Source organism: Podarcis bocagei (genome assembly GCF_964188305.1).
Source record: "Podarcis bocagei genome assembly, chromosome: 7".
NCBI lineage: Eukaryota > Metazoa > Chordata > Lepidosauria > Squamata > Lacertidae > Podarcis > Podarcis bocagei.
The window spans coordinates 5,228,406-5,243,168 of NC_138132.1; the positions used below are offsets into that span (position 1 = coordinate 5,228,406).

Consider the following 14,763-nt stretch of genomic DNA (forward strand, 5'->3'; position numbering starts at 1 on the left):
GTTGTCGCCTGTTGATGACGTAATAGCACGGCAAGCCGGGCGAGGGAAGAGTCGGCGGTGAGAATAGGCGTCACGGAAAGCGCCCCTCGCATTGCCCCATGCCAGACCGGCGTGACCTTTGACCTGTGACCCCTCTTTCCTTGAGGGAAGTTTCACCCATGGACCCTCCCGATGCAAAAGGCCTCCCAGGCCCCTGCTAAGCAGAAGCATGTCCAGAGCACCCCAGGGGGCTGCAGCAGCACCCTTGCCCCCTCCCCCACCCCCTCCTCCCCCTCCGCCTCCCCCCAGGCTATGTGGGGCTCAGCTCCTCAAGGCCGCGCTGGAGCAAGTGGACCCTGGGGACCAGGACGGTGTTCGGGAGCTCCTGAGGCGCCGGAGGGCCAGGTGGGGAGCGCCTGTGGGGGGTCGTGGGGGGGGTCCCTGCCCCTCAGTGGGGGTCAGGAGGGGCGCCAGAGTGCTGCTCTCTCCCCTTGTCTCGGAGGAAGGAGAGGGGCAGCTGCCACACAGTCAGAGGAGTGGGGTACAGTTGTGGGGGGTCCCTGACTCTCAGTGGGGGTCAGGAGGGGCGCTTTTCAGGTCTCTGCGGTGCTGCCTAGAGTGCTGTTCTCCCTCCTTGTCTCGGAGGAAGGAGAGGGGCAGCTGCCACACAGTCAGAGGAGTGGGGTACAGTTGTGGGGGTCGTGGGTGGGGGGTCCCTGACTCTCAGTGGGGGTCAGGAGGGGCGCTTTTCAGGTCTCTGCGGTGCTGCCTAGAGTGCTGTTCTCTCCCCTTGTCTCGGAGGAAGGAGAGGGGCAGCTGCCACACAGTCAGAGGAGTGGGGTACAGTGGACGCTCAGGTTTCGAACGTGATTCATGCGGGATGCACATTCGCAACCTGCATCTGCACACACGCGGGTTGTGGTTCGGTTGAAGGAGGAGGGAGGAATAGTCTGTGGGTTGGTCGAGTTGTGTTGTGAGAGGAATTGTTAGGTGGAGTCAGATAGATAGTTACCGTATTTTTTGCTCTATAAGACTCACTTTTTCCCTCCTAAAAAGTAAGGGGAAATGTGTGTACGTCTTATGGAGTGAATGCAGGCTGCGCAGCTATCCCAGAAGCCAGAACAGCAAGAGGGATTGCTGCTTTCACTGCGCAGCGATCCCTCTTGCTGTTCTGGCTTCTGAGATTCAGAATATTTTTTTCTTGTTTTCCTCCTCCAAAAACTAGGTGCGTCTTGTGGTCTGGTGCGTCTTATAGAGCGAAAAATACGGTAGTTGGGATAATCAGTTTGAAGTTGTTAGGAACGAATAGGACGGTTAAGGGACTAAGATTAAGAAACTGGCAAGAAAAATTAACTGTAACCATAAGCTTGTTCATGCCTATAAAAATAAACTTGATTATTTGTTAATGTTAACAACTGACTGGACTCCGTGTGTACCCGTGAGAAACGGGTTGGTGGCAGCGAAGAAAGCAATTACAGTGGTGGCACAGGGCCAGTAGACCGTCAAACGTCCGGGGCCCTGTGTGATCGCCACAAAAGTTGTGTTGCGCTTCTACGCATCACAAAGCGCAATATAGCGCTTCTGCGCATGCGCGGCTGCCGAGACCCAGAAGTAACCTGTTCCGGTACTTCCAGGTTTCGGCTGTCCTCAACCCAAAAAAACGCAACCTGAAGCGTCTGTAACCCGAGGTATAACTATTATTAGTATTATCGTTATCACCATCATCAGAGTCTTGCTGCCCATGCCATAGTCCTTGTGAAAATGTCTTGGATGGCAGTGGTTTCACGTGAGATAAGACACATGCATGGAGGAGGAGAGGGCTGTCTGCGGATGGCTCCTTGGAGGCAGCAGTGCTTCCAAAACTGTAGGAGGGGAGACTTGCGCTGGTGCTCAGGCCCTGCTTGTGGGCTTCCCCAAAGAGTCACCTGGTTGGCCACTGTGAGAACAGGATACTGGCCTGATCCAGCAGCCTGGCTCTTCTTACGTTCATATGCAGGCACCCCCAAACTCAGCCCTCCAGATGTTTTGGGACAACTACTCCTGTCGTCCCTAGCTAACAGGACCAGTGGGCAGGGATGATGGGAATTGTAGTCCCAAAACATCTGGAGGGCCGAGTTTGGGGATGCCTGTTCATCTGGGTCCAGAGGCAGTCTGCCTACATTCCTAGGTTTCATTTAAAATACAGAAGTGTAAACTGCACCATATGCTTTCTTAAAATCTTAGGATTGTGTGATTTCTAGAATTATGGAATTGTAGAATTTCGCAGACTTTAGTCAAGCTTCTTCATACTGAATCCAGTTGGCAAAGATTGCCAGTAGACTTAATAACCCTGGCACTATTGAGATGCTGTGATGTCTACGATGTCTACAAGCTTCATTGCTCAGAGGGGCAGTTGGGGCTGTGTCGTGTTCACGGTATCCTCTTCCACTACCTGTGTTGTTGTTTTTTTGGCTTTAAAAACAGCAGATTGGCTTCGCAACCATCAGCCTGAACCTGCGGCATCTATATTTGGTGTGAGCAGCTTGGACAAAAGAGCAGCTCTGTGTCACTGCAAATACTGCTGAAAACATTCCGGGGAGGGGGGCACCTTGCGCCATTTCCCCAGTCAATTTTTCTTAATGCTTGATTAGGGGCTTGCATCTGTGATGGTTTCATTTGCAACGTGCCACCGAAATGTTCTACTTCCAAAAAGTTCTCTCTGCTTGGAAAGAGGATGCTTGCCTTTTAACGTGGTCCATTTTATCTCATTAGGGCTCCAATTTCGCATTGCTGCCATTTCCATTTCCTGTAAGCCACGGAGCACCCCCCACCCCCAAGAGGCAGCTTCCCTAGATTGCTCCTATTAAGTGTTTGGGGAGGAGAGCCTTGTTAATTATGCAGGGGGCAAAAGTGCTGCTAATGTTGGACCGGCCCCCTAAGTGGCTCTTAAGGGCCTCTTTCTATTTCTCTCTCTATCTCTCTCTTCCAGCTTCAGCATGCATTTGCAGTGGCTCCTTTTCAACCGCCCCGTGTCTTCCTTAATCCAAGAAGGCCCCCAGTGAGTATGGGATTTATTCTTTACTGCAAAAGGAAACTGTGAAGTAGCAACCTGCTGAGGAGGTGGGAGTTTGAACTATGCTGCACAACCACTCCATACCTTTTCATGCACTCCGGAAATATGTTAATAGTTTACCCCTCCTCTGAGGAACACAAAACAGTTTTTTATCCCCATACTAGCCCTGTGAATTAGAGAGCTCTGTAGCTTCTCAGACTGGAGAAGGGGCTTGAATCTGGGTCCCAGCCCTCTGCTTTTAGATGGGATGTTTCAGGGTTGTGTATATTTCATCGCTGCACTGAAAGTACAGTTTTCTTTGTGTGACAGCAAGCGTCCAGGTCCCGGGGGCAAAGGTCCTGCTGGTGGGTGATCTAAATGCAAGGCTAGGGCCAGATGACCCTAGCAACGAAATACAGGTACAAAATTGGGTTTCCAGAAGCCCAGTCTAGCCCAGAAGCCCGCCAGACCCCAAGGCTATCTAAGGACCAGTATTCAAACTACGCCGGCGCCTGTCTTTTCAAATTTTCGAGGCAGCTAAGTTTACACATTCTGAGTGGCCGCACAAGAGGCGATATTCCTGGGGAATATACATTCCTGCCAGGGTCAAAAACTAGTACAAGCGTCCAAGTCCTTGCCTGGTCCAGCCAGGGGGCAGTGCTAACTGAGCCAGTTCTTAGAATTGTAGAATTAGAGAGTTGTAAGGGACCCTGTGGGTTAAACCACAGAAGCTAGGACTTGCTGATCAGAAGGTCGGCGGTTCGGATCCCCGCAATGGGGTGAGCTCCCGTTGCTTGGTCCCTGCTCCTGCCAACCTAGCAGTTTGAAAGCACGTCAAAGTGCAAGTAGATAAATAGGTACCGCTCCGGTAGCAAGGTAAATGGTGTTTCTGTGCGCTGCTCTGGTTCACCAGAAGCGGCTTAGTCACCCGGAAGCTGTACGCCGGCTCCCTCGGCCAATAAAGCGAGATGAGCGCCGCAACCCCAGAGTCAGCCACGACTGGACCTAATGATCAGGGGTCCCTTTACCTTTAAGGGACCCTGAGGGTCACAGATGCCAAGAGGATGGGGTGTTTTGGCACTGCTTTGCTCCTTCCCCTTCTCACCTTCACGGGCAGGGCTAGGAAAACAAGAAGCAAGTGCAATAAACTTTTCAGTTTAGGAAAATGTCCAGCAGGAGGCAACACGAGTGAAGTTTACGAAATGCAGGCATGCAGAAAGTGGATAGAGAAATGGTTTTTCTCCCTCTCTCATCACACTGGGATTTGTGGGCATCCGATGAAGTTGAACGTTGGAAGATTCAGGTCAGGTAAAAGAAAGTATTAATTCATGCAACACACAGTTAAACTTTGGAACTGCCTCCCACAGGAGGGCCCCCAACTTGGATGGCTTTAAAAGAGAATTGGATAGATTCATGGCTATCGATGGCTCTAGCCAGGTTGGGTGTGCTATGCCCTCCACTGTCGGAGGCAGCAGTTTTTCTGAATACTAGTTGCTGGAAATTGCAGGAGGAGAGGGGGCTGCTGTTTGTTAAGGGTTTCAGAACTCACAGGGTTAAAGAGTTCTGAGTGACGTCTCACACCTTGAGGCGTGGTTACAGACACTTACGGGAGTTTTTTACTCTGAGTGTTTCAGTGTCTCGTACGCTATGCAAGAGGAAGAATGTGCGAGCTTTCGCCGGGTGTGATTTATGCTGTTATGCTGCACGATTAAAGGCTAAGAAGATAAGAGAACGCCTTGTGTGTGTTCTGATGTATTACCCACACACTGCAATCGCTTCTGACCACTGTATTCGCTCTGCTAAATCGGCCAAAGAGGCAGAGAGGACGTTTCCGTGATCGCCAGGGAGCCGAAGTGCGCAGTGAAAGCCTGCAGGGCTTCATGTTGGCCCTCTTGGCTGCCATACTGTTGTGCTGAGCTCCTGCTTGTGGCCTTCCGACAAGGGGCATGTGGTTGACCAATGTGAGAAGAGGTTGCTGGACCAGATGCAGCCCCCTTGGCCTGATCCAGCAGCCTCTTCATATGTTCTTAAGTACAATGGTGTCAGGCCTACAAGTAAATTTTGGAAAGTCAGAAGCTACGTGCTTCAACACCCCTCCTCACACCCAAAAAGAATTCACTAATGTCACCAAGATAAAACTTGGCCACACCAAGTTCAGATACCTAGGGGTACAAATAACCAGAAGCCTCAATAAGTTATACCTCCACAACTACAAGCCCCTGTGGCGACAAATAAACAAAGACCTAAAAAGATGGGACAACATGAATTTCACCCTCTCAGGCAAAATAGTCATGATCAAAATGATCACCCTCCCCAAACTAACCTACCTATTCCAAACCCTCCCAGTCTGGATTCCCCAAACCCAAATCCGCAGATGGCAGAGAAAACTACACTCCTTTATCTTCTCATACAAAAAAAACCAAGAATAAGCCCCAAATACCTGCACCTCCCCACCTCAGAAGGAGGATGGGGAATCCCCAATATAGAAGCAATATTACAGTGCCAACCAAATACACCATATAATCCCATATATACTAGAAGATGAGACAAAACAATGGATATGTTCTTAAGTAGTAGTTTCAGCATGTATACATTTCGTAGGTTGCAATTTCATTGTTCTGCATGGGACAATGACAATAAAGATATCGTATATCGTATATCAAAAGGCTTTTTTTTAAAAAAAAAGTAGGGCTCAGATTTTAGTACAGTGGTCAACCTCTCTGCTTTTCTTCCTTCTCCTCCTCCTCCTCCTCCTCCAGGTGTGGCCTGGTGGCCTTGTGGATGGCTGGGGCGCTGCTTTCTCCCCCCAAGGCCGTTTCCCTGGAGACAATTGTTCAGGTGGCTTTGGAGAGAGGCTACACAGCCCAGGGGGAAATGTTCTCAGGTGGGTTGTCAAGAAGGGGGATGGCAGACACCGCTGCCCAAATTTTGGCTTGTGATCCGTTTCATCTCCCTGCATGAGCCTGGCAGAGACTGAGTGGCCGGGTGGTGGTGGTGGTGGGGCCTGCCTAGATGCTGCTCTGGGAGCACCCCAGCCCCCCAACTCCTCCCTTGCCCTTTTGGTCTGCTTGCTCCAGCTGCCGACATGTCCACGCTAGCTGAGGAGGTGTTCCCCTGCCAGGCGGAGCTGCTCTCTGGAGGCCTGGGGGGAGAAAACTACCAAAGGATCCTTCGTCATCTTAGCCAAGGCTTCCCTGTGTTGATACCGTATCCTTCCTGGTGGGAAAGGGGAGGGATATGGGGAGCTGGGGTGGGTGCTTCTCATGTTTGCTTACTTCCTAGAATGGTAGGGTTGGAAGGGACCACACAGGGTCATCTAGTCCAACCCTCTGCAGTGCAGTACAGTCATCCCTGATATTAGCCTATCTGATCTCCGCTTAATAACCTCTGATGAAGAAAAGTCCTCCACCTTCAAGGGAGACAGTTCCACTGTCAAATAATAATAATTTATTATTTGTACCCCACCCATCTGGCTGGGTTTCCCCAGCCACTCTGGGCGGCTTCCACAAAGACCAAAAATACACTAAGATGTCACACATTAAAAACTTCCCTGAAGTTCAGATGTCTTCTGAATGTCAAGTAGTTGTTTATCTCTTTGACATTTGATGGGAGGGTGTTCCACAGGGCAGGCACCACCACTGAGAAGACCCTCTGCCTGGTTCCCTGTAGCTTTGCTTCTCGCAATGAGGGAACCGCCAGAAGGCCCTTGGAGTTGGACCTCAGCGTCCTGGCAGAAGGATGGGGGTGGAGATGCTCATTCAGGTATACAGGACCGAGGCCGTTTAGGGCTTTAAAGGTCAACACCAGCACTTTGAATTGTGCTCGGAAACGTACTGGGAGCCAATGTAGGTCTTTCAAGACCGGTGTTATGCGGTCTTGGCGGCCGCCCCCAGTCACCAGTCTAGCTGCCGCATTCTGGATTAGTTGTAATTTCCAGGTCACCTTCAAAGGTAGCCCCACGTAGAGCGCATTGCAGTAGTCCAAACAGGAGATAACTAGTGCATGCACCACTCTGGCGAGACAGTCTGCGGGCAGGTAGGGTCTCATCCTGCGTACCAGATGGAGCTGGTAGACAGCTGCCCTGGACACAGAACTGACCTGCGCCTCCCTGGACAGCTGTGAGTCCAAAATGACTCCCAGGCTGCGCACCTGGTCCTTCAGGGGCACAGTTACCCCATTCAGGATCAGGGAGTCCTCCACACCAGCCCGCCCCCTGTCCCCCAAAAGCAGTACTTCTGTCTTGTCAGGACTCAACCTCAATCTGTTAGCCGCCATCCATCCAAACAGCTCTTACTGTCAGAAAGCTTTAGTTGGACTCTCCTTTCTTGTAACTTGAAGCTATTGGTTCAAGTCCTAGCTCCAGAGCTGGAGAAAACGAGCTTTCTCCCTCCTGAATGTGACAGCCCTTGCGATATCTGAAGACGGCTGTCATATCTCCTCTCAATCGCCTCTTCTCTAGGCTAAACATACCCAGCTCCTTCAAGTGCCCCTCATAATGCTTGGCTTCCAGACTCTTAAATCATCTCAGTCGCCCTAATCTCCCAACTTTCCAGCTTGTCAATCCCCTCCTTAAACTGGTGTCCAGAACTGGACACAGGGCTCCAGGTGGGATCTGGACAAGGCAGAAGAGAGCAGGACTATGACTTCCCTTGACTTGATCTGGACTATGGGTAGGTAAACGAAGGCCCGGATCAGGCCCCATCACCTTCTAAATCCGGCCCGCGGACGGTCCGGGAATCAGCGTGTTTTTACTATGACTAGAATGTGTCCTTTTATTTAAAATGCATCTCTGGGTTATTTGTGGGGCATAGGAATTGGTTCATCCCCCCCCAAAAAAAATATATAGTCCAGCCCCCCACAAGGTCTGAGGGACAGTAGACCAGCCCCCTGCTGACCCCTGATCTGGACACTAGAGTGTAGTAGCAAGAAAACAAGCTCAAATGAGCTGGTCCAAGGCTGGGTCTGCCTTGCCCCAGGGTCTGCCCTCCTGCCAGGCCCTCTTCCAGGCTTCTCTGGTGAGACAGGTGCCCCAAGCGGCCCTCCTTGTCCTCTGTTCTTCCCATGTGAGCAAGACTCTCTTCACCCAGACCTTAACACCCAGCACAGCTACGACGAAGACTCCAACCACGAGCCCTGCCTCCGGAGCGGCTACAAGGCTCACTGGGCCATTGCCTCAGGTACGTTCCCCAGTTCACTGCAACTCTCCTCGCAAGGAGCGGTGCCTGGCTGCTCCCTCTCCTCCGAGGCTCCAGAGGAGAGAGATGGCTCTGCTGGCAAGGCAGGGCACTGCCCAGGAGGGGGCAGCAGTGGCCAGGCTGGTCCTGTGTGCCTTGGGCCTCCCTCTTCCCAGGCCGCTGCTTGCACTCAGTTGCTCAAAGCTCAATTCCAGGGCATAGGACTCCCCAATCTGCACCAACAACTTTCTCCTCAAACTATCCCCTGCTTGGGACCCTTATTCTGCCCTAGCTTTGAAGCAAATGCTTAAAGCCCCCCCTTTTTTGCTGTTATAATTTTCAACAATTTTATCATATACAGTCAAAACACAATTACGTCTTTACTGTTTTTGTTGTTGACTTCCCACCCCTTTTTCCATGGAGTTGTTGTTTCTCCCCTTCTGCTGTGCGCTGTCGTCTGTCTGTCAAACCATAACCACAATATTATTACCTAATTCCTTCTGCGCTCATAGCTCAAAACCAGCTTTTTTCTCTTTTGCACTCCTTACATTTACATTTTTTTTCATTGGGGGGTGTCACTTTCTGATGCAACCACAGCCTGGCATTCTGTAGCATAAAAGGTAAAGGGACCCCTGACCGTTAGATCTAGTGGTGGCCGACTCTGGGGTTGCAGCGCTCATCTCGCTTTATTGGCCAAGGGAGCCGTCGTACAGCTTCCGGGTCATGTGGCCAGCATGACTAAGCCGCTTCTGGCGAACCAGAGCAGCACACGAAAACACTGTTTACCTTCCCATCAGAGTGGTACCTATTTATCTACTTGCACTTTTGACATGCTTTCGAACTGCTAGATTGGCAGGAACAGGAACCGAGCAACAGGAGCCCACGCCGTCATGGGGATTCGAACCGCCGACCTTCTGATCGGCAAGTCCTAGGCTCTATGGTTTAACCCACAGCACCACCCACATCCTTTATTCTGTAGCATAAATAGATGCAAAATCCACCATGGTCAAGCCAGAGCGATGCTTGAATCCCGCCCACAAAGTTCCCTGGGTGTGACTTTGAGGGCCTGTCACAGCCTCTCAGCCTGGTCTACCCCACAAGGTTATTGTTGGGGATTAATGGAGCAGAGAGAACGACACACACCATTTTGGGCTCTTCTGTCGTACTTTTTGGTTGTTGTTTTTTGAAATTTTTTTGGTTTTTCAGATTAAAGCTTTACAGTCAGTTATCCAACATACAACATAAAAACAAGATTCCAAAGAATCTCCTGGATTTCCCTCTGTGGGTCCTATCGTTAATCATTTCCTCCTGCATCTTTTATGATAAACCAGATCTTTTACATCTCCATTATGTCCAAAATTCAACATTAAACTACAAGTGTTAATCCAATCCTACTAATGATTTTAGCTGTTTACAATGGTTTTTAAGATAAATTATAAATCTCCTTACTGAAATTTTGGTCTTCCTGATTTCTGATTCTTCCGGTCATTTTTGCCATTTTGGCATAATCCATCAACTTAATCTGCCATTCTTTTCTGGTACGGACTTCTTTCCATCTCTGGGCCAATAGCATCCAAGCAGCTGTCTTTTCTGCTCCCTTGGGATTTCGGCACCCCTTGGCCATACTTTGAGTGCAAAACAGACCCAAGTGCCAGCTCAATGGGTTCCCTGCGAGCCAAAGGCTGCCAGTTCAGGACCAGGGCTGCCCGACAATCGCACCCAGGTCACCTTCATAGACTTCTCTCTCTTCCCTCCTTCTACCCAGGAGCTCTGCTGGGTCTGGAGGACAGTGTCCAGCTGGCCGCCTGCCAGGAGGATGAAGAGATCCGGGGCCTCTTCCATGCCAGCCCAGCCGTGGCCTCGACCCTCTCGCTGGACTCTCCCGCAGCAGAGACGTATTTGCTGTCCAAGCAGGGCAAGAGCGGCCGCTACCAGCTCTGGCGCTACTCCCAGGTGGAGGCCAGCAACGGGCAGCTGATGGACTTCAGCCCCAAGCGGGCAGCCGATGGAAAGGTCTACATCGTGCCAGCTGGGGGGGTGCGTGAGGGACTTTGTGGGAAGGCTGTGCTTCTGCGGCCGGCTGGGCCAGAGGGCTACCGGCCACGCTGAGCTGGCCAGAAGGAGGAACTGCTTTCCAAAGCTCCAACCGGAACCAAACGGACCAGGAGCCATAATAAGTTGTGGGTGCAGATGGGACCTTTAGCAACAGCCATTGGGCACGATAGCTGTGGAGCCTCTTTGTGCAGGCGCAGTATACCCCCAAGTCCCAGCTGCAGGGGTCAGACATGGGGAGGGCTCATGCCTTTGTGCCTTAGGAGCGTCACAGGGGCACCTGGCCTGCCTGAAAAGAGGATGCTGGGACAAATTCCTTCATTGCAGGGGGTTGGGCTAGATGACCCGTGGGGCCCTTTCCGACTCTGAAATTCTGTGAAATGGACTTGTCTCAGGTGAGAGACCACGTCCACCAACGGGTAGCTCTCCTTGCCAGCTGAGCTGCCCAGGAAAGAAACAGGAACAGGCCGTGTTTTTATTGCATTCATACCCCAGCTTTTTTGGGATGCAGGTGGCGCTGTGGGTTAAACCACAGGGCCTAGGACTTGCCGATCAGGTTGGTGGTTCGAATCCCCACAACAGGGTGAGCTCCTGTTACTCAGTCCCTACTCCTGCCAACCTAGCAGTTTGAAAGCATGTCAAAGTGCAAGTAGATAAATAGGTATAATTCCAGGTGGGAAGGTAAACGGCGTTTCCGTGTGCTGCTCTGGTTCGCCAGAAGCGGCTTAGTCCTGCTGGCCACATGACCCAGAAGCTGTATGCCTGCTCCCTCGGCCAGTAAAGCGAGATGAGCGCCGCAACCCCAGAGTCAGCCACGACTGGACCTAATGGTCTTGGGTCCCTTTACCTCAGTGTTTCCCAACCTTTTTTGGGCAAAGGCACACTTGTTTCATGAAAAAAATCTCGAGGCACACCACCATTACAGCCCTGTGACGTCAGCACGCAGCGTCACGCCGGGAGGGACATGAATTGCTAGCAAATTACATAATCACCTCCTTGAGGGCTGGCTCATCTTCTCCGAAGGCAGAATCCCATTAATTAACAGCACAGACTCACACCATAGCCAAGACGAGGGGGGAAAACCTCAGTCATGCACAGTCATGCACATGTGGGGGCTAAATGAGGAGGAAGACCGGGCAGAGAGCAGGGTTCAAATCACCCCACCTGGCCAGGACAATCCCTGGGTGCTCCCTTGGGCCACTCGCCTGACCCACCTCGCAGGGCTGTTGTTGCGAGGATAACACGGGGAGAACCACGCACGCCCCCGGGAGCTCCTTGGAGGAGAAAGCGGGCGATGAATGCAATGCACGAAATATATGAGAGGCGACCAGGTTTTGCAGGTGAGGGGCCCCCGCCAGCCTCCGCTTCCAACACCCGGCGCAACGACACCGAAGTTTCCCCCCGGGCTCGGCTCGGGGAGCAGCGCTGCTCCCCCCCGGCTCCCCTTCGCCCTCCCGGCTCTCTCTGCCGCCCACTGGGGACCCCCCTCACCTGCCAAGTCCGGAGCGCCGGTGGAAGTTGCATGCATGCATGCAGGGCGCCGCGTTGCCATTGCATTGCACTGCACTCCATGCAACGCCTGCATGCATGCATTGCCTTGCACGCCCACCAAGGGGTCTCCCCGCGGTCCGATGCGTCCCCTCCGGCGCAGATGCAGCATTGCAAAAATAAAAACCCCCCGACGCAGCCCTACCTGGGGGGCAGCCTCCGCCGCTCCGCCTCCGCGGGGATCCCCGGGCTCCATCCTGCCGCCCGATCTCCGCGGGGGCGCAGGCAGGCTGTGCGGGGTCTGCGCGGAAGAGCCCCTGCCCGCCCGGCCGCCGCCGCTGCGCTCATTCCATGGCCGGGAGAAGAGCGCTTCAAACAAAACGCCCGGCCCGCCAGGCCACGCTGGGAAACGTAGTTCGCGCACCCCGCGCGGGCGCGGAGCCCAAGGGCGAGGGGACTACAGATCCTGGCAGCCCCCGCGCCGGGGACGGAGGGGGAGAGGCCGGGTGCAGGGATGGAGGGATGGGTGGGCGAGCGAGTGAGTGAGTGGCAGCCGCCAAGCCTTGGCCGAGAGCCAGCCGCTGCACCGCCGGAGCACAATTTCTGTTCTCATCCTGAAGCAAAGTTCTTAACGTGAGGTACTATTTCTGGCTTAGCGGAGTCTGTAACCTGAAGCGTATGTAACCTGAAGCGTATGTAACCCGAGGTACCACTGTAATTTATTATTTATACCCCGCCCATCTGGCTGAGTTTCCCCAGACACTCTGGGCTGCTCAATCAAATGTTAAAAACAGTACAGCATTAAATATTTAAAACTTCCCTAAACAGGGCTGCCTTCAGATGTCTTCTAAAACGGTGGTAGTTGTTGTTCTCTTTGACATCTGATGGGAGGGCGTTCCACAGGGCGGGCGCCACCAGAGAAGGCCCTCTGCCTGGTTCCCTGTAACCTCACTTCTCGCAATGGGCCGAGCTGTCCAGAGCTGTCCAGGTGGGCCCTCAGGGGAGGCCGGCTTGGCTGAGGCCTCTGGGGCAGTCAGGAAAAGCAAGAGGCCATCTCTTCACTGCTGCCTTCCCAGAATAGTGAGCTTTCAAGGACACACAAAAAAAAAAATGCCTGGAATTTCCTTTCCTTTTGGAGCCAAGCCAGTCCAACGCCAATAATAACCATGTGTGCATTTTTTAAAAAAAGAACACAATAGAAAAAGCTAGTCGGGGAAACAGAGAGATAAATTTGCCCTCCGGGAGTGCCTTCTGCATTGAGCTGCATTGCCAAAGCTGTGATTTTGAGGGAATGTGCGTCCAACAGAGAGAAGGGGAGGAAATGTTGGGTCCGGTTCTGCTCTGCCTCTGCTAGGGAGTGTGTGTCTGGCCTTGGGTGAGTCACCCTCTCGGCCTCAGTTTCCCCACCTCTGCAAATGGTTCCCTGCTCCCCACGGCTGCATGCCTGTTCCATGTACAGAAGATGGAAAGCACTTTCAAAAATTAAAAGAGCTAAAACAGCAAAGGAGTGGTAGTTTTGTGCCTCGAGAGATCTCTGCGTGAAAGCATTTGCCCCAAGGTGCGGAGTGGTTCCTGTTTTTGTGGGTGAAACCACTCCAAGGAGACTGCTGGCTTTGGGGCCTGGAAGGAGCAGCGTTCAGGGTCCATGGGGTCCTTTAATAATAATGATAATAATAATAATTTTTTTTAATACCGCGCCCTCCCCAGCCAAGGCCAGGCTCAGGGCGGCTGACAAGCAAAAATAAAAACAAGTTGAATGAATACAACTTAAAAACAAAATGAAAATACATTAAAATATTGAAACATTAAAATGTAGTCTCATTGCAGGAGGAGAAAGGAAAAAGGCGGCCCCATAAGTGCGAGGGTCCTAGGCCGTGAAGGGCTTTAAAGGTCAAAACCAGCACCTTCAATCTGAGCCTGTACTCCACCGGGAGCCAGTGCAACTGTTAGAGCATTGGGTGAATATGCCGCCATGGCAGGGACCCCGTGAGGAGCCTCGCTGCAGCATTCTGCACCCGCTTTGACATAAACCACAGCCTCCCCCCCCCCCAATGCTATTTCCATCTCTCCCTCTCCTGCTCCACACCCTTCCTGGGGAGGGTCTCTGGCTGTGGCAACGGGAAATGGAGCAGTCTTTGTGTCCTGCTCCCAAAATAGCTCCTCTTTCCTTGCTGCACGCAGGCTAGGATTTCCAGGGTGACAGTCGTCTGCCGGTCCCTCCCTGCTGGGACCTTTGAACCCTCACAAATAGATCTCTGTCACGAAGGCTGTCTTGCTGGGCAGGATTTGGGGAAAGGCTTGTAGCACCTCGTGCAAATTGGGCTGGGGGTCTTGCCGGTCATGCCTCCGAGTCTCTGCTGGGCAGTCTTCCAGCCCTCTTCTCTGTGGGTCACAGCCTGTAAAGCCCCACTCTCATCTGTGCAGGTGCAGATGAAAAACTAGGGGGCCAGGAGCCAAAGCAAATGGGGTTGGGCTGGATGACCTCTTTGGGTCCCTTCCAATTCTGTGGTTCTGAGAAGTGCATGGGGACAGGTGGGCTTCTTTCACCATGGGCTGGGGAGGGAGGAATTTGCCCCTCCCCCCCCGTTGCAGGAACCCCCCCCCCATCCAATCATTCAGTTTGTACAAACTTACTCACACACGACATATGCAACGCTTCTGTTATAAATTCATAGAAACTCAACCATACATCGGATCTGCACCATTCCACTTTTATTTTACTCCGTGAAGGAAGGACTACAAAATGGGGAAGGTTTGATACAGGGCAGCCATAGTGCCTTCAGCATACCAGCACATACACAGGAGCCCTGCCCAGTTGGCATGCCAACCTTGATGCTCCCAGACAGAAGACCATCACACTCACAAAGGACCTGCATATGGGAGTGGATTCAGCACGGACTGAAACAAAGGACAGTGATCAGCTCTTCCCTCTGGGGACAGGAAACTGCAAACTCCCTTTTGGCCACTAGAAAGTACTCATGGGGAGGGAGAAAGGTGGAACAGGTGACAAGACACTCAGGTTACCACCACAACTCCTCC

The 14,763-nt window shown here is 52.4% G+C and overlaps 1 protein-coding gene across 2 annotated transcripts; it reads left to right on the forward strand.

Annotated features, from left to right (window-relative positions):
* Positions 1-36: 36 nt before the first annotated feature.
* On the forward strand, positions 37-10,815 carry ACTMAP (actin maturation protease). 2 transcript variants are annotated; one of them, XM_081200597.1, is made up of 6 exons: positions 37-57; positions 2,948-3,016; positions 5,770-5,894; positions 6,088-6,217; positions 8,117-8,187; positions 9,950-10,810. In XM_081200597.1, the coding sequence occupies exons 2-6, from the start codon at positions 2,955-2,957 to the stop codon at positions 10,291-10,293; spliced, it is 732 nt and encodes a 243-aa protein (XP_081056723.1). In that variant the 5' UTR covers positions 37-57; positions 2,948-2,954; the 3' UTR covers positions 10,294-10,810. The 2 variants fall into 2 exon arrangements, with proteins under 2 accessions (XP_081056723.1, XP_081056722.1); XM_081200596.1 differs by lacking the exon at positions 37-57 and adding an exon at positions 64-384 and having other exon boundaries at positions 9,950-10,815.
* The last annotated feature ends 3,948 nt before the right edge of the window (positions 10,816-14,763 follow it).

What these genes read in the sequence shown, in the direction of transcription:
- ACTMAP (XM_081200596.1), top strand. Translation starts at nt 209, where the DNA reads ATGTCCAGAGCACCCCAGGGGGCTGCAGCAGCACCCTTGCCCCCTCCC. An exon ending in CTGAGGCGCCGGAGGGCCAG is followed by an intron (nt 385 to 2,947) that starts GTGGGGAGCGCC and finishes TCTCTCTTCCAG; the next exon opens with CTTCAGCATGCATTTGCAGT. An exon ending in GGCTTCCCTGTGTTGATACC is followed by an intron (nt 6,218 to 8,116) that starts GTATCCTTCCTG and finishes CACCCAGCACAG; the next exon opens with CTACGACGAAGACTCCAACC.